The sequence below is a fragment of the Triticum dicoccoides genome, chromosome 2A (assembly GCF_002162155.2).
Source record: "Triticum dicoccoides isolate Atlit2015 ecotype Zavitan chromosome 2A, WEW_v2.0, whole genome shotgun sequence".
NCBI classification, from domain to species: domain Eukaryota; kingdom Viridiplantae; phylum Streptophyta; class Magnoliopsida; order Poales; family Poaceae; genus Triticum; species Triticum dicoccoides.
This window is the reverse complement of record NC_041382.1, coordinates 546,402,484-546,420,937: the sequence shown is the minus strand read 5'-3', so window position 1 is coordinate 546,420,937 and position 18,454 is coordinate 546,402,484. Positions and strand designations below refer to the sequence as shown.

The 18,454-nt window shown below is 45.4% G+C and overlaps 3 protein-coding genes and 1 non-coding gene across 4 annotated transcripts; 2 read left to right on the top strand and 2 right to left on the bottom strand.

Moving 5' to 3' along the window:
• Positions 1 to 7,601: 7,601 nt before the first annotated feature.
• On the top strand, positions 7,602 to 10,476 carry LOC119355293 (F-box protein FBW2-like). Its single transcript, XM_037622079.1, has 2 exons — positions 7,602 to 8,511; positions 9,726 to 10,476. The coding sequence occupies exons 1-2, from the start codon at positions 7,784 to 7,786 to the stop codon at positions 10,228 to 10,230; spliced, it is 1,233 nt and encodes a 410-aa protein (XP_037477976.1). The 5' UTR covers positions 7,602 to 7,783; the 3' UTR covers positions 10,231 to 10,476.
• Positions 10,477 to 10,952: 476 nt separating this feature from the next.
• On the bottom strand, positions 10,953 to 11,113 carry LOC119359812. The gene has a single exon (XR_005172673.1). It is a non-coding gene; the product is annotated as a U1 spliceosomal RNA (small nuclear RNA).
• Positions 11,114 to 11,343: 230 nt separating this feature from the next.
• Positions 11,344 to 13,571, top strand: LOC119355292 (gamma-glutamylcyclotransferase 2-3-like). Its single transcript, XM_037622078.1, has 8 exons — positions 11,344 to 11,575; positions 11,689 to 11,765; positions 12,265 to 12,318; positions 12,780 to 12,836; positions 12,924 to 12,964; positions 13,044 to 13,115; positions 13,199 to 13,278; positions 13,357 to 13,571. The coding sequence occupies exons 1-8, from the start codon at positions 11,467 to 11,469 to the stop codon at positions 13,419 to 13,421; spliced, it is 555 nt and encodes a 184-aa protein (XP_037477975.1). The 5' UTR covers positions 11,344 to 11,466; the 3' UTR covers positions 13,422 to 13,571.
• A 111-nt stretch (positions 13,572 to 13,682) lies between these two features.
• LOC119355291 (aspartyl protease 37-like) lies at positions 13,683 to 15,414 on the bottom strand. Its single transcript, XM_037622077.1, has one exon. It carries the CDS (start codon positions 15,412 to 15,414, stop codon positions 13,981 to 13,983), a length of 1,434 nt encoding a protein of 477 aa, XP_037477974.1. The 3' UTR covers positions 13,683 to 13,980.
• Between the last annotated feature and the right edge of the window lie 3,040 nt (positions 15,415 to 18,454).

Genomic DNA, 18,454 nt, shown 5'->3' with positions numbered 1-18,454 from the left:
AGCCTCCGAGTGAGAGAACTTAGGCGAGTGCTGGACTGCAGCTAAGCCCCCGAGTGGGAGGATTGCTCTCCACTTGGTAGGATTTTTTCAAACTTAGGCGAGTACTGGACTGCCGCTAAGCCTCCGAGTGAGAGAACTTAGGCGAGTGCTGGACTGCAGCTAAGCCCCCGAGTGGGAGGATTGCTCTCCACTCGGTAGGATTTTTTTCAAACTTAGGCGAGTACTGGACTGCCGCTAAGCCTCCGAGTGAGAGAACTTAGGCGAGTGCTGGACTGCAGCTAAGCCCCCGAGTGGGAGAATTGCTCTCCACTCTGTAGGATTTTTTTCAAACTTAGGCGAGTATTTGGACTGCAGCTAAGCCTTGCTCTCCGGCTGACGCGAGTGGTCGAATGGAATCACCCTTCTCGACCCCCGAGGGTTGTCTTTGTTGCTGGTGATCCTCATCAGCCACTTCTCCAATGTGTCCTCGCTGACGTCCCCCGGGTGGATCCGAGTGGAATCCTCGAGCCCAGAGTACATCCACATCGGATGATCACGTGCCTGAAGCGGTTGGATGCGTCGACCGAGAAAGACCTCCAGCATGTCCATCCCGGTCACCCCGTCGCGGACGAGTTGGACGACCCGCTCGACCAGCACCTTGACCTGCGCCTTCTCTTCTGGAACCACCTTCAGGGGGGAGGGCTTCTCCACTCGAGCCAAAGAAAAGGGAGGAAGTCCAGTCGACTGACCCGGGGTCGGCTGGTCCTTGCAATAAAACCACGTCGACTGCCAGCCCCGGACCGAGTCGGGAAGGATCATTGCTGGGAAGGTGCTCTTGCTCCTCAACTGGATCCCCAGGCCCCCGCACATCTGGATCACTTGCGTCCTCTCATCACTCGGATTGGCCTTTTTGACCAACTGGGAGCGGCAGGTGAGGATGTGTTTGAAAAGACCCCAGTGCAGTCGACAACCCAAGAAATTTTCACACATTAAAACAAAAGCAGCGAGATAGACTATGGTGTTTGGAGTGAAATATTTCTGAGCTCCTCCTCACGCGGCTATAGCCTCCGGCTGACTGCTGCCAATGGGCGTACGTGGAGGCGCGGTCTTAGACTCTGACAGCGGCGGCGCCATCCGGCGAAGCAGCCCACGATGCAGCAATGGCCTTCGGCCTCGGCACGGTGCGGAAACGACACGGCCACGATGCCCTCCAGTGGCACGATGTCCATGGCCTTCGGCCCGGCGGCGGTTCGCACCTCCCGGCATCCAGCACGCCATGACATCCTTCTCAAAGCGACGCTACAGCGATGGTGACGGCAAATCCCTAAACGCACGGGAGAAGAAATTGGGGAATCTTATCCCTTTGGCTCTGTTTTCAATTTAGTACTTTCTCCCAACGACTTATAAATCCCTATAAATTATTGTACAACCATCAGGCTTACTATTTTCAGGATTTTAACCTTCAGGTTACTATTATTCACTTTTTAAGTCTCGGTTTTCTACACACGTTTGGACTATACCATAAGTTCTTTCCAAATGGCATAAAAATATAATTATGCATCATTTACATCAAGTAAATATCATTTGAAGCCTCATGTCTTCATATATTACATAAATATGTAAATTATTAAGTCTTGCATGTATATGTCTTACCACAGTAATAATAATGCAAAAGAATGTTTTGCGTATATTTAAGGTATCATCTATGTTTTCACCGCAAACATTCCCTATGACATGCGATCTTAGGACAACAACTGTTTGCACAGAAATATTTTTCCTTGCAAATCTTAAGAATTATTGTGTCATACTTAATATGACTAGCCCAAATTTTATTTGTGAATCACAAGGTATTGGTGGCATCTACTGTATCATTTGCAGATTATCCATCACTACTGTAAGGTCTACATTTTGCCATTTGAACAAGATGACTACCTTCGAAGTGCTCTTCTAAATATTAATATTTGATGTGACTACCTCAAGATATCATAAGGTAATACCGGCATCTACTGCAAAATTTTGCAGACTATCCACTATTATTGCAAGGTCTAAATCATGTCACTTTGACAGATGATTACCTGTAAAGTGATTTCATAAATTTAGCATAACATAAGGTAATAGAATTATGAACATCTACTGACAAAAGTCAGATTATGTTTTCTATTACTGTGAGATCTACACCATATTGGTGATTATCTTCAAAGTGTTATCCTATATAAATTGAGGTCTACACATATGGTTATAAAAGCACCAGTTTTCTAAAAAAATTGCTCCTCTGAAGCATTTGTTGTTCACTAAAATATTTTACTCTCATAGTAAATATTATTCTTGCACACTCGCTATACGCCGAAATGGTATTGTGTGCTAATATCAACTATTTAAGCCTCATTTTGCTTGAATATGTCATAGGAAACTACATAAACATTTGCATATAATTGTGATTGACTTCTATTACATTGGTAAAATGCATGGCAGTGAAGCCTATGTCACTATCTATAATTATAGTGTTGTCCATCTATCAAGATGGATCCCATAATTATGGCAACGATTGAGTGTCTCAACACTTTTGCAATGTCCATCACATTGTGGTTATGCTTTCACAGTGACTAACCAAGGTCAAACATGCAACATCTATGTTTTTGGCGATGACTCTAAAGTTGCAATGCTAATATGCATTTTATGTGTCCCTACTTCACGTAGTTCTCAAACTAAAATACATAATGGATGAATTTAGATTCACCCTGAATATTTGCCTTAATATAAACACGATGCCTTGAGCACATCACGAATGATTACCCATTCATTTTTCAATACCTCAAGTCTATCGTAGCTCACAATTATGTCACTTAATCAACTTCAAGTTGAGATCTCGTGATCAAATATTTTTCATATGCCCTTAACACACTTTACATCCTCTTATGATGGTACTACAATTTTCCATGATGAAGAAACATAGAATTTCTTAAAATCATCAGATTCACCCAACAGATGATATACCATTATTTGAAATGTTTGCGGGTACTGAGAATACTATGCAATACAGTGGTCACAAAATAGAACCATGAGGAATACAAAGTAACATGGAGGCTAATAGACAATCAAAGACAAAATTACCTCTTAAATAGGGAATATATCGTTTTCAAACGATCACAAAGACAACTCTCAAGTTTGTCAAATGTGTGGTTAGACAAAGATTATACCTATGATTACCAAACCCTCAAATACATAGTCAAACCACACCACATATTTGGGATAAAAATTTAAAATTTGCAAACTTAGAACCAGAAAATATTCTGGTAAATGATTGTTCTCAATTCTTCATCAGAAGGTGAGAACCAAAAATCTAGGTCAATAAAAGGATGGTGAATCCCATTGCAACGACGATATGTTTGCATAATAATTTTTTCAATAATATTGGAGACCTCATGTAATCTCGTAATTATCCCAAAATATTATTAGCCTATACTTGTTGTACTACAAGTATTGCGATGTCCAATATCTTATTTCTCGGACATGATATTCGATAAATTTAGAATGTATGAATCAAGTCATACTCAATATTGTTGCGTACACAATAATTGTCTAGATCTTAATAAATTAAATATTTGGCTTGGTAGCCTTAACCATCCTGGTTTGGGGATGATTAAAAAATTATTGACAATCCTGTTGGTCACAACTTATCAAGTCACAAATTTTCCCAAATCATCAGATTTTATGTGCATCCGCATGTGCTATAGGGGAAATAAGTTTTAAAGGCACTCTCACCTTAAAATTCTAATCAGGACACTTATTCTTCCTTGAACACATTCAAAAGATATGTCTGGATTGCTTAACCATTATCTGGGGTAATTTAGATACTTCATGGTACTCATATACACATTCATAAAATGTTTTAAGTGTGTCTCTTATCACACACAACCATGCATGATCTTACTAAAAAAATTTGCTCAATTTATCAAAGTAAGAGCAAATTCTCCTGAAAACATGGTCTATAAACCCATTCAAATGAACAATGGTGTTGAACTCATTCAATGAGCATTTTTTTGCATTAAGTACTTTATGTACATACCCAGAATGGTTTAGCTAAATTTCTTATCAAAGAGAGTTAAATGAATTACATGATCATTTTTAAAGAATTGTAAATTTACCAGCCTCTTGCTGGACACATACGGCCTTACACGCCGTAAGTATGATCTAAATCATACCAACTGCATATCATACTACTTTCCCCTTGTAGTAATCACGTGGAAATCTACAAAGTATTTCCCATCTGCGATAATTCGGTTACATATCGATATCACCACTCCGGCATACATCAATGGGCCCTCACAGGAAATTAGGGATCTATGTGAGGAATAACAATTTATCCATCAATCAAAATTATTCATAGCCTGTATGCTGATTGCATCAGCAATAAGGATATTTTTCAGCATTAGGGGGAGATAAGTACCACAAAGAATGTCAAAAAATAAATTAGAAATGTTATTGACATTCAATCCTTATATCCACGTACTCAAAGAATCTAAACTAGAAGTTTAGAGAATCATATATTTGCAACACATTGCAAATCTGCCACATACATTTACTGATAACAAGGTGTTACTAAATTCTATATTCCTGCAGTAAAGTGTTAGAAAGAGTGGAGGTACCTGATAAACCACTCTTCTCCCCAAATGAGAGCAAGAGGGGGAGAAAATCTGACAAGACGAGATACAATCTCTCATATGCTTCCGCGGAAACAAAGGAAATCAAATCCTCAACCAGTAAATGTAGTTCAACATCAAGTTGAAAGACACCTCACTGGATGCTTATCATCCAAATCCCGACATAAATGTGCACAAATGTTTTGGTGTCGGGACATCGAAACGCCTTGACTCCATTTGTTATAGGAAATCACAAGGAGTTAAAAAGGTATAAATATTTTATCCACAAACTTCAATGATTCCATCAGAATCATATAAACTAAAGACTACATTTGTCGACATGTATTTCTTCTTAAATTGCTAAAATCTTTTGGGCCCTGAACCAAAATCCATGGTAGAGTGCCTCTTGCACTCATATTGGTTCACATAAAAGGAAGCAAGTAACGAAGAATAGCACTCGCTCTGTAAACGAGTAGTATTTACCGCAATAATACCTACTCCTCATAAGTATCATCCCTACGGAATACTAAAAACTTCTCATTTATAGACAAAGTCAATGAGGTGGTGAGAAAGCGAGGCTTGTAGTAAAAGGGTTCACGCAGAGACCCGACATCGATTACGATGTAACATACCCGCTTGGTATGAGTGGAATAATGTTTTGATACTAAATATCATTGGCAATAAAAATAATAATATTATCCATGCAGTTGATGGATGGAGTGGCTACATACTCATATGAGTCACTCACTTCGGAAGTCTCTATTGAAGTCCCTAAAGGGCTTATACTTCCAAATCCAAAAGCAAATCGCAACAAGTTTTGTGTAAAACTTCATAAGTCACTCTATGACTTGAAATAGTTGAAAATCATATGGTACTACCGACTAAATGAGTTCCTCCTTCAAAAGGATTGCTTGAATAGTCATGATTGTTTATGTGTTTTAATAAAGAAATCAGATATTTTATTCCTTAAATCACCTCAGTGTATATCGATGATTTCATCATCAATGTCTCGAAAGGACCTAAAAATACATAAAATCATCTCAAGACGGAAAATTTGGATTCAACCAAATTTAGCTTAAGCTTACAACTTGAGCATTCTCTCAAGAATACTTATATTAGTCTACATATATCCAAAACATATACGAGAAGTTCAATGTGGATATATCATTTCAATAAAAGACATGTAATATGGTCATACTACCCCTGATTGGGTACAAATCCGTTCATACCTAGGCGTGTTAATGAAGTGATATCAGGACCTGAAGTTCTATATCTCACTAATGTCAAAGCACTCATATAATTGCAAACTATGTCAGGCCTGACACTATATTTGCTATCTATGTTCGGAGTGCAACCCCCAACAAAAGGTATATGGTCGATATAAGAAATATCAACTTATATCTCAAGCTCACAATAAATCTTGGATATTTCCATCAGGAAATACAAGATATGGCCATGATATGATATAATTATATTGGCTCTTTGTTTGATCCCAACAATGCCATATCAATGACTGAATTTGCTGGAATAGCCTTCGTATGGAAGTCATCTAAATGGGCTTTAATGGCTATTTCCAGTTATCATTCTGACGTAATCGCTTTATCTAAAATCATTGCAAAATATGTATGGCTTAGCAGAATGATTAACCACACTAAAAATCATGTGGTTGAGATTCATCAGAATTACATAACTTGATTTATCAAGATGCTACCACTTGTGTTACTCAAAAACTACAGGTTATATGAAGAGCAATATCATAAAGTACATTGCTCGAAAATTACTTATCCTCATGAATTATAGAAAGTGAGGAAACAATATGCAAACAACATACTTTGAAAATCCTACAGATTATCCATAATGTCATGATCATATCAATGGAATTTATATTACACATTCTCCAGGTTTGCAAAGTTCAGGGGGAGTAATTTCCCAAACCTATAACCTATCAACAATCCTAAGATTGTATATATTGTACTCTTTTTCCCTTCATGAGTTTTCCCTAATGGTTTCTTATAAAGGTTTTTAACGAGACAATATAAACACAAGTGCCCATATATGCCATACACTTTCTCCTTATATTTTTCCCACTGGGTTTTAAAGAAGTTTTCAATGGCATATCATATCGCACTCTTTTTCCTTATGAGTTTTCTATCAAAGTTTCTCATAATGGTTTTTAATGAGGCAATATCTTATCAAAGATCATAAGTCATACTTTCTATTTTCCCTATCAAGGTTTTTAAAGAAAGTACTCAAGACATATTAATTGTTCTCTAAACTCATCGATGATTTTTCTCCTTCTTCAAAGGTTTTTCTTATATGAGTTATCAAGAGACAATAATCATTATATGTTGCATCATTTTCTCCTTATTATTTTTCCCATTGGGTTTGAGGGAGTTTTAGCAACATATCTGCTATATTCTCCTCATATTTTTCCCACCTGGTTTTTGGAGGAGACATTCAAGATTATTCAAAGAATTTGTCAAGATGATGGATGTATCAAAGAAGAGGCGTTGTACAAGGGGGAGTGTTAAGAATAGAATAATTGCTTATTAATTAAGCTAATTAGGATTAAGTTAATTGTTAGATAGGTTGCTTGGTTCTCAAGCAACCATGTACTTCCTTGGCTCTCAAGGCAACTATGTAATTTCTTGGCTCTCAAGTAACTATGTGTTTACTTGACCGCCAAGCACCATGTGTACTTCCGCCTGGGTATAAATACCCCACTTCTGTTATCAATAAAGACAGATGGATCATCTTTCATTCAAATTCTCTCGTTCTTTACTTTCTACTTTAAACATATCCAACCATGTTCCAGATATTTGGTGGACCGCCTACGAGTTACCTATCCTAGCTATCCACTCAGTTTACTGCTCTCCTCCTTTGAATGCGAAACGCCACCGTGCACCCACAGTCCAGTTCCCCCGAATCCCCGAACCCACGAACTCCAAGAGGCAGCAGGGGCGTAGATCCGTCGGAGGGGACACGCGTCGCACATCAGCTCCTCCCATACGCGGCGTGGGTGGGGCATCTCCATTGCTACAAGAGGTTAGCTCAGCTCTAGTGAGCCGGATGTGCGCTTCTCCGCTCCTCCCCAATTCCAACCAAAAAGGGAACGGAAAACCCCAAAACAAACGCGGCGAGTTGGTCGAGGCAAATCGCCGGCGATGAAGCGTCGGAACCCTACGTCCGGCGCCGGATTCCCCCGAGGAGAGGGCCCGGGGTGGGAGGCAAAGAGGGAGCGGCCTAATGGGGGTTGGAGAGGGAGACTGACGGCGCCCGTGGTGAAGTGGTCGCACGCCGAGGCCATGAAGAAGAAGCCCAAAGTTGGTGGCGGAGCAGCCTTGGTCGCAGATGGCGGAGGGTGGCGGATGGAGACTGAGGCGGAAATGGCCGGGCTTGATGGACGAAGCTGCGGCAGGGGAGGGTTTCTTGGAACGAGCTGGTCGGAGGCGGCGGAGAACAGCGCGGATGCGGCCACCGGCGGAGGAGAGAACGAGTGGTGTTTGCCCCAGACGGAAAAGGCGACTCCTTGCGAGGCCGTGGAAGGGGGCGGTGGAGGAGACGTGAGGGGCGACGAGGTCAAGGAGGAACTGTACGATTGGAGGTGGACGGAGGCCGCGAGCCCGGAGATAATGGCGCTGATACTGCGGGGCAGGTTCGCCGCCGACGAGATTGCGCGCGGGCCCGCGGCGGTGTGCAGGGCGTGGAGGGAGGCCGCTGCGTCGCCGGACATGTGGGGGGACGTGGACATCGAGGCCTGGTGCCGCCGCGTCAAATGCCGTGTCAAGGCCGACGCAGCTGTGCGCCGCCTTGTCGCCCGCTCCCAGGGCACGATCCGTCGGCTCTCCGCCTACCGCGTCGGCGACGCCGCGCTTGCCTACGTCGCCGCCTCGTAAGTCGCGCTGCCCCCATTGCCTGGCCCAAAAGGTTTGGTTCTTGGTTTCATAATGATAGTAGGAGAAGGAAGCTGCCGTGACATGTCGTGTCGATGCCTTGTGAATTGTGGTGACAAGAAAAACCACTGCTTGAACTATTGAAATTCCCTATCTGATTTATCTAGTTTTGCACCACATTTAGAACTGTGGTGCGATGACTGCTAGTAAAATTGCCAATTTTGCATCAATAGTTCGGGAGACTCATAGTTTGGACCTGTGAGAACTACTCCTATATATTTGGGGTAGAAATTGATTAATTGCTTTCAAGCTGTAGAGTTTTTGCGTATTGTGCATTAGAGCTGCTGGTAGAGATTTTTCAGTTTAGTGATCAGGCACCAGTGATGGCACTGTAAAATCCATGTTTATATGATAACCATTTGTAGGTGTCAGCACACTTCTGTAAAAAAAAGAAGTTTTGCTAACACACCTCCTACGTTTTTAGTCTCACAGAATGAATCAGAGTTCAGAGCCATACTTCTTTTCAGGGATTACACCGTCACACGCAAGCACACACCCACACAAGTGCATTGGGGATAAACCTCTGCTAATTTGCTACTGAAGGGCATCTGCTTGTGTGCAAATGTGAACATCATGATCTGCTATTTTGTTTTGACAGAATGATAATCTGCTATTTTGATTCCATGATGTGTGGATATTGTTAGATGACATTAGGGCCAACTTTGTCTTCTCTCAAAACAAAATGAGAACCACTAGTTTCAGAGGATGCCGGTCCTAGTTTTTCTGAGGCTTCTTGTCATGTGAAGAAAATCACAACCAACTAGCTAATCTATTTCTTGATACATATCACATATTGCTTAATTTGTACTGCTTCAGTTCAGAACTTCTATGTACTCCCTCTGTCCACAAAAGCTTGTCCTTCAAATGGATGTATCTAGCATTAACTTGGTGTTAGATACATCTATTTGAGGGACAAGCTTTTCCGAACGGAGGAGCATATAAGATTAGGACTATAACGATACTTCTCTATGACATTGTGTGTAATGGCATTGCTCTGTTATGTGCCAGTCGGCTTAACGGTGCTACATCTTTTCTTTCCTGTCATATGCTGCAAATTTGGCACCTAATTTACCATTGCTGCAACTATTGAAGTTCTGATTCTTTATCAAAAAAATTGAAGTTATGATTGTGATGGTTAATTTCCACTGGACAGTGGGAAGTTGCTTAATGTCCTCCAGATCCCGATGAGCGAGATATCTGACCAAGCCGTGGAGAAGTACGTGAAATGCTTTCCTGCCCTAAGAGTGTTGGACATCAGTTACTGCGAGAAAGTCACATCGAGAGGCATGGAAGCAATAGGCCGACAATGCAAGTCGCTTGCTCAGCTGAAGAGGAACATGCCTCCCGAAGACAACAATGCAGCACCTAAAGTGGTTGAAGACGAGGCCCTGGCGGTTGCGAATACCATGCCAATGCTCAAGCAACTTGAGCTTGCATATGGTCTGTTCAGTGATGTTGGCCTTGATGCCATCCTGACCAAATGCCCTCTGCTGCGTACACTGGACATACTTGGCAGCTTGAATGTCAGGCTTGACGGGGACATCGAGGAGAGATGCTGCGCTCTCGAGTCGTTCCGGGAGCCATGGGAGCCTGATTACCACGAGAACTCCTGCAGCGGTGGCGATTACGACTACGATGACACCGAAAGCGATGATTGACTCTATGTGGTGCAAAATCCAGGGGGCTAAACGGCTGGTTTTTCGGGATATATCAGAAACTGCAGGCTTCCTTTTGGTTAAATGAAACATCAGTTTGAAATGCTTACTGTTGTCTGAGTGAGTTAAGCATTGTTTTTAAGCACTGGAACTGAGTTAAACATTGCTCTGTATGTGCGTTGTTGATTGTGTGGATTGATCCTGCAATGTTACTTTGGGAAATGATCGTGTCTTTGTGTTCTGGAGTTATTGACTGGGGATTTGGCATGTGCAATCTTGATTGTTCCTGAATGCTACTTTTGCTTAGTGTTTGTAGGAGTAGAGTAAAAATGTTGGCCTTACCTTATGGTTTGGTAGGTGCTGCTTTGAATACTCCCTCCGTCCGTAAATACTTGTCATAGAAATGGATAAAAGTAGATGTATGTAGAACTAAAATACATCTACATACATTCATTTCTCCGACAAGTATTTTCGGACGGAGGGAGTACTAGTCAAAGCAGCGGCTAACACATAATGGGATATGACGTTTCTGGAGACCAAATGTTTAAGAGCAAGTGTTAATAGAAGACTAGCAAATGGAAGCTCAGTTCCGTTTTCAAATTCTAGAAATATTCATAATTCAAAATAAACAGAAAGGAGCGAATATATACAAATTCATATGAATTCATGATGAACAAAAAGCAGCAAATGTATACAAATTCATCAAACTTTCAATTCAAGAATTGGCAGGGGCCGCGCGAACGCATACCCCCTCTACCACAAATTATGACGTCCATTCTCCCACTTGGGGAGATGGTAAGCCAGCGCATCCACCAAGTGCAATGCGGACCACTAGCCTAGACCATGACTCTTCTTGATCGGCCATCGACCCCGTCCAGGTAAGTATGTTTAAAGGTCGCACCATGCCTTGGCTATATAGCACAGTCCCCGCTCCAGCCTCCTCAGGCAAGCGATGTGGTACTAAACAAGTTTAGCGACCTAACGACCTGACCTGATTTGTAACGTGGGCTGCCATGTTCGGGCCTTAACATGGGCCTCCAGCAGACCCAGCCAGTTGTCGTCCAACTGTCCAGCCGTCCTCGGGAGGGAGGTATCCAATCAGAGAAGTGATTCTCAAAAAAAAAAAAAAATCCAATCAGAGAAGTGGCAGAGGCACCAACACCAACACGCGCCGCCGATACACATAGGATTCCACCGGAGCGGAGCAAGTGAGGGGAGGTAGACGAAGGAGGAGGAGGCATGGTGATGTGGGTGTTCGGCTACGGCTCCCTGGTGTGGAACCCCGGGTTCGCCTACGACGCCCGCCTCGTCGGCTTCGTCAGGGACTACCGCCGCGTCTTCTACCAGGGTGGGTACCATTAGCTAACTGATTACTCCGGCGGCCACTCGCCCGCGCTTCCCAGATCTATCTCGCTGACCCTCTGGTTTTTCTTCTTGGGGTTTTCGTCGCCGGATCGACAGGGAGCACGGACCACAGGGGCACGCCGGAGTTCCCCGGGAGGACCGTCACGCTGGAACACCAGCCCGGGTCCACATGCGTACGCCGCCCAACTCTCTGCTCTCAGATTAGGATAAACCCCTCCTTTGATGTTCAGATATCAGTTCCTTTTCTGTTCCTCACTGTCAGTGAATGACTGTTCGTGTCATTGACCACATACTGATTGCATAGCATCGCTTGATCAGATAGGATTGTCTGTGCCAGTGGTCTTGAACTTGAAAATGGAAGCTAGCTAGTTTATGCTAACGCAGAAACCAATTCATGATCGACGACTAAAAGTCGTCAAGCAAGATCAGTGAGTGCATTAGGATGGCGAATCGTACCTGCTCCGAGTTATCTCAGAAAACTTATGAGAGCCTAGATAGTAGTACATGCGAAATGGGTTAGTAAGTTCGTTAGTTCTACGCGTCTTTTCATTATGCTAATGCTCCCCAATATTGCTATGTTATTCTCTACTGGTATTTGTTTATTTCTTGTGGCTACTCTGTTAACGGAGTGTGAACATATTTTGCAATTGAATTTCTGTTGTACAACTGCAGTGGGGAGTTGCTTACAAAATTTCAAGGGAGCAAGATAAGCAGACAGCCCTGGAGGTAAAAAGAAGAAAGATGTACTCCCTCCGTAGATCACTACTTTAGTGATCTAAACGCTCTTATCTTAGTTTACACAGGGAGTATAGACTAAGTCAGACACGTGCAATTCATCAATGCTGTAGTACTTTGTAAATGATTATGCACAATTATTCCATGGTTCGGACAAGAATGCTGTTGTCTGTCTGTCATAATGGAGATAAATAGATTGGTTAATGGTATGAGTATGCTTTATTATATAGCTTGTTGAGATATTGATGATTCAGCCTTGAGCTAAGAAAAGCAAATTTTCTTTAAGAAAAGTAAGAACTCTTCGTTTGAACTCAGATACTTTGTCTAGATGCTACTTCTAGCAGCCCGTTTGTTCATCAAAGTAATACTGCCCTTGATCGGTGTTTTCATAAACTGACTTTGAGTTGCTTGCCTGCGTCTATTGTCAATTTACCTTCAACCTTGAATTGCAGTACCTGGAAGTAAGAGAGAAGCAATATGATGAGAAGGTTTACCTTGACTTGTATACAGTAAGAAATGACTACCAATTGCTTGAATTTTTTTTATGTTCCAGATTGTTTGATATGTAATTACTCATTAATTTTGAAATGTTTCAGGACTCTTCCCTCAAAATACCAGCAGTCCAAGATATGATGGTGTAAGTGGTCTTGTGGTCTTAAAATGAGCTCTTGGTATAATTGGTTAAAGAAGCTGATGGAACTGAATTCTACCAACAGATATTTAGCCACCACAAATAAGGAGGCCAACCAAAACTATCTTGGTCCTGCTCCGCTGGAAGAAATGGCCAAGTATAGCACCTCCTTAACTTCAGCATTATTTTGTTTGAACTGAAACCGTGGTTAATTTTGATGATAATCTATGTTATGTTCAGGCAAATCTACCTAGCCAAAGGCCCAACTGGACCTAATACAGAGTATCTGTTCAAACTTGAGGACGCATTAAACAAAATAGGTAAGGTTGTCACATATGTTTTCTTTTTTTCTTATAGAAAATCTGCAAGTGTGTGCATCAGTTATGTGTTCATGGCAGGTGTTGTGGATCAGCATGTTCAGGATTTGGCGAATGCTGTGCGCACTTATGCAGACACCGTGTAATAATGTCGTTATAGGATCACATGAAGGTGGAATTGATTGTTGCGGAAGCATCTTTATTCTTGTAAGATCTGAATAGCTTGTGAGTTGTGAATATATCATGCCCCTCTATAGATGACAATATAAAAATTACATAAAGTGAGATGGTAATGATGTTTCCGCACTCTATTGGTTCTCCTTCCATTTTACTCACACTGAGGACCAATGCAAGGAGCCTAGAAATAGTAGAATGGGACCCAAAAGAAAAAAAAAAGAATTCCCTTGTGCGAATATAGAATTCACATTCCTTGTGGATTCACAAATTTCGTTCATTTATACAGTATGCAAAAAGGAAAAGAAAAAAGCATGCCCTTAGACCATTGTATCAATTCGCTTGATACATTTTCGGATGATATAGATATGATGTAAAAATGCACTCACAAATTCATCGAGTGTTGCTCCTTTTCTGCCCTCACTGTCCAGTTCAGATTTCTGAATGTTCAGAGAAGCAGAGCTCAATGCCATGCCGTACCTATCCTATTTGATGTCTACATTTGTTATGGGTAAATAATATAGAGAAATCCTAGTGAGTCATGGCTTCGCAGTTGGTCTTGACGAAGGTGATCCTCTCCCGGCGCAGGTTGTACATGACCTGAATGTTCTGCTGCTGGTAGTTGCCGAGGATGGACACCCCGTCCGTCTTGCCGATCATGAGGCACATCATCCCGCTCTCCCGGTCCTCCACGAACAGCTCCTCCTTCTCCAGCTTGAGCCACTCCCCGTCGAACGCCAGCGACATGGACGGCGCGTACACGCGGCTCATCGGCACCCCCTCCGGCAGGATGAAGCAGAGGTCCAGCCCCAGGGTCGACCCGGAGCCCCGCGGCAGCCTGATCTCCTCCTCCAGGTCGTCCACCAGCTCCTCGTACAGCGACTCCTCCAGGAACGTGATCGTGGACGCGATGTCGATGATCATCCCGTACGCGTCCGGCCCCGTGCCGCCGCCGCCGTCGCCGTCGCCGGACACGGGCACGGGAGACGCCGCCACGTTGGGGTTGGGGTTGGGGTCGGGGGTACCTGGAGCCGTCGCGTTCATGCTGCTCCTCAAGGAGGAGGACATGGCCTTGTCGCCGATGGACATCCCGTTGAGGTTGAGGTAGTAGTAGGACGGGTACCGCGGGTTGATGGACATGGGCACCACGATCCGGTCCGACGCGTTGCGCATGGCCGTGGCGTCGGCGCCGAGGACCAACCTCCCCGCGCTCCTGGAGGCCGGCGGGGGCAGGCAGTACATGAACCTCCGCACCGACAGCTGGGACACCAGCGAGAGCGGCCCGCGGCCGAGGCCCACCACCCCCGACACCTCCGCGGGCGGGCCCCCGACGCTGGAGCTGCTGCAGCCGAAGACGACGCCGTGGAACGAGTCGTCGCCGATGGTCAGCGTGTCCACGGCCAGCGTGCCCCTCGTCGTCGAGTTCCCGCCGTACGTGTAGGTGTACTGGCACACGTCGTCGTCGTCGTCGTCCTCGCTGCCGCTGCGCCCGCACCGGTGGGTGTCCAGCTCGTCGCACGTGTCGCTGTTGCACGGCACCACCGCGTAGGTGGTCGAGGCCATGGGGTTGAACACGGGGTCCTTCTGACGGTAGCACTTGACGCACGGCTGGCACTGCGTCCAGATGAGGTCGCTGGCCGTGTCGATGGCCGCCGTGAAGCAGCGCTGCGGCGTGCCCAGCCCGAGCTTCACCAGGTACTCGCCCCCGGCCGACAGCACCGGGGCCTCGCCCGCCACCACCTTGCGGTTGCGGGTCGGGTACAGGCGGGGCGTGATGCTGGCCAGCCGCTCCCGGCTGCGCTGGATGGCGCGCCGGAGGAGCTCGTGGTCGGTGATGTTGAGGCTTCCGGTGTCCACGGAGTCCACGCGGGCGAGTTCGAGGTGGTAGGACTGCCGCGGCGACTGCAGGCAGTACGCCGGGACGGCGAGGAGGGCGAGGAAGAGTAGCAGCGGCATGGCCTCCATGGCGCTGTACGTTGTAGTACTATGGTGGACTGACATGCAGCACGGCGGCAATTTGCGTGCTGGTCAGTAGATAAATGGGTTAAGTAGATCAAGCAGCGCCAATTCTTTGTTCCCGATTTGTTCGAGAGCACAGAAAGGCGGTGGAGGAAAGGTGAACTGGTCGAGGGTAGCATCGCTTCGTTGCATGACATCCTTGTGTTCTTTGCACGTATGCTCTCATCAGTTTCGGAGTTTGCTAATTACCACTAGATGGTAAATTTTTTTAGAGAAGATGGTAATTATGTTCTACTGTCTTCGTCTCAAAATAAGTGTTGCTGATTTAGTACAAAAATTATGCAGGAGACAAAGAACACATAGATCAAGGACCACAATATCAAACCAGGGAACCCATTGAACAAGGTCGATCCGGAAGGAACCCAACAAATGAATTTGTTCCGGAAGGAACACCTAAACCACCCTACAAAAACATCATGAAAGAGATCCCCCAGACAGAGCTGATTCATTGGTGCTTTCTATCATAAAGCTTGGGTGATTATTAAAAATGGCATCATGGCGGCGCTGTTTAAGCTGTTCGTGGGTGATGGCAGGGCAATTCACAAGCTCACTTGTGCCCACATCGAGCTAATCCTTAAGAAGGTTGAGGCCCTGGAGGGCGACTTTAGACGTATTATCCTCCCTCATAGCTTCTACAAGTTGTTCGCAAAGCTCCTTGCCACTCGTGCCCGTGGTCACATGTCGAAAATAGTACGGATCAACCAATCCACCTTCATTAAGGGGCACAACATCCATGATAACTTCTTGTTGGTTCTCCAGGTTGCACACAAGATCCATGCTAGGAAAGAGTCGAGACTCTTCTTGAACCTTGACATTACAAAGGCATTTAATTCTCTCTCACGGCCTTTTTTGTTCGAGGTCCTTATGGCTGAAGTCTTTGGCTCAAGTTAGCTATGTTGGATCGTCGTTCTTCTTTACTAGGCAAGTACCAAGCTAATCGTGAATGGTGTTCTAGGTAGGTGCTTCCATCACGCTCGTGGACTTTAGCAAGGGGACCTGATATCCCCTTTGTTATTCGTCATTGCCATGGGCGCGTTAACTACGATTACCAATCGAGCTATGATGGATGGAGTTGTCAGCTCATTCCATGGTATCGCTGCCACCCAAAGGCTGTCAAACTATGATGACAGCGTGGCTCTTTTTGGCAGGCCGTCAGTTCAGGACCTACACTTCGTTAGGGAACCTCTTGGGGTATTTGGTGAGGCTTCGGGTTTGTGGATAAATTATAGTAAATCATGTGATGTCCTAGTCACAAGCGGCGACGAGGATAGTGTAACGCCCCGAGTCCGTTGTGCCGGGTGTCTTCCAGTTATTCGCTGTTGTTGCCTTGTCATTTGCTTGTGTGTCATGCAATTCATATCATGTCATCATGTGCATCGCATTTGCATACATATTCGTCTCATGCATCCGAGCACTTTCCCCGTTGTCCGTTTTGCAATCCGGCGCGCCTATGTCATCCGGTGTCCCTTTTGCCTCTTTTCGTGTGCGGGTGTTAAATGTTCTCGGATTGGACCGAGACTTGCCAATCGGCCTTGGTATACTACCGGTAGACCGCCTGTCAAGTTTCGTGCCATTTGGACTTCGTTTGATACCCCAACGGTTAACCGAGGAACCGTAAAGGCCTCGTGTGTGTTGCAGCCCAACACCCCTCTAAAGTGGCCCAAAACCCACCTAAACCCCCTCCATCATCTCGGTCGTTCGATCACGATCGCGTGGCCGAAAATCGCACCTCATTTGGAGCCTCCTAGCTGCCTCTACATATAAATATGTGTCTCCCTCTGAATTTCTCGCGCAGGCAAACCCTAGATCCAACTCCCTCCGCGCCGTCGGACATGTCCGCTCGCGGGCGGACGCGTCCACCCCGCCGCCACATCGCCCTGTCCAATGGGAGTGCGCCACCTCAGTATCACCGCCGCCGCAACCAACTAGCACCCGCCACCTCAGCGCCGCGCCGCCCTACTTCGCCGCGGGCCCGCCGGAGCCCATCGCGGGCCCGCCCGGCCCATCCGGTCACCGCCGCCGCATGCCCACAGGCGCGTGCCCGCACCGCAGCTCGTCGCCCGTCGCCGAACTTGCGCCGCCCTTCGCCGGAGTTCTCCGCGCCGCCGCCTGGGAGATGCCGCCGCCCGTCGCCGAACCGCATCGCCGCCGCCTTACGCCGCGCCTCCTCCGCCCCAAGCTGCTCTCGCCTGCGCCGCCACCTTCGGCCGCCACACCGCCGGACTCCGGGCCGCCGACCCGAGCTTCGGCCCCGCCGCTTCTTCCTCGCTGGACTTCTCGCGCCTCGCCGGAGCTCCACGTCCGGCCGGATCCGTCCAAGTTGGACCAGATCCACCACCACGCCGAACCAAACACCTCCCTCCGTCCCGGATCTCGTCGTCCCGCACAGCTCCGTCCCGTTGACTTTCTCGAAGAGGTTGAAATTCCACTAACTCCCCGTAATTTTTGGCAATTTTCATCGCATCATAACTCTGCAACCGTGGCTTTGTTTTGGGCGTGTAGCATATCAAATTGTTCGTATCGACGAGTACTTCGTTTCATCTCATTGCATCATGTTCATTTGAGCTCATCTTGATGCCCTAAATGCTGTTGGAAGAGTGCTAGTTTCTGTTAGTTTCAGATTCATATCAGTAATTGGTCATTTGTCATTTTTGCCATGATTAATGTGTGCCTCCTATGAACTTGAGCCCTACATGAGTTTTGAAGTATGCCATGCCATCTTTACATGGGTGTATGCCATGTATTTTTGTGATCTCTGTGGTGACTAGCACAAGCATGCAAAGTAGCCCTCGTAATGTTGCTGATTTCACGGACTTAGAAATATTCTAAGTCTTTGTCGTGTCAATATTTTTATGCCATGTATTCTTGCTGCTACAGAGTGACCCATGCCTCTTTTGAGCATGATCAGTAAGGATGTTTTGTATATATTGTGGTGCTCTACCCATCCATGTCTTTGTTTGCAATTATGGAGCACCCTAGCTTGACT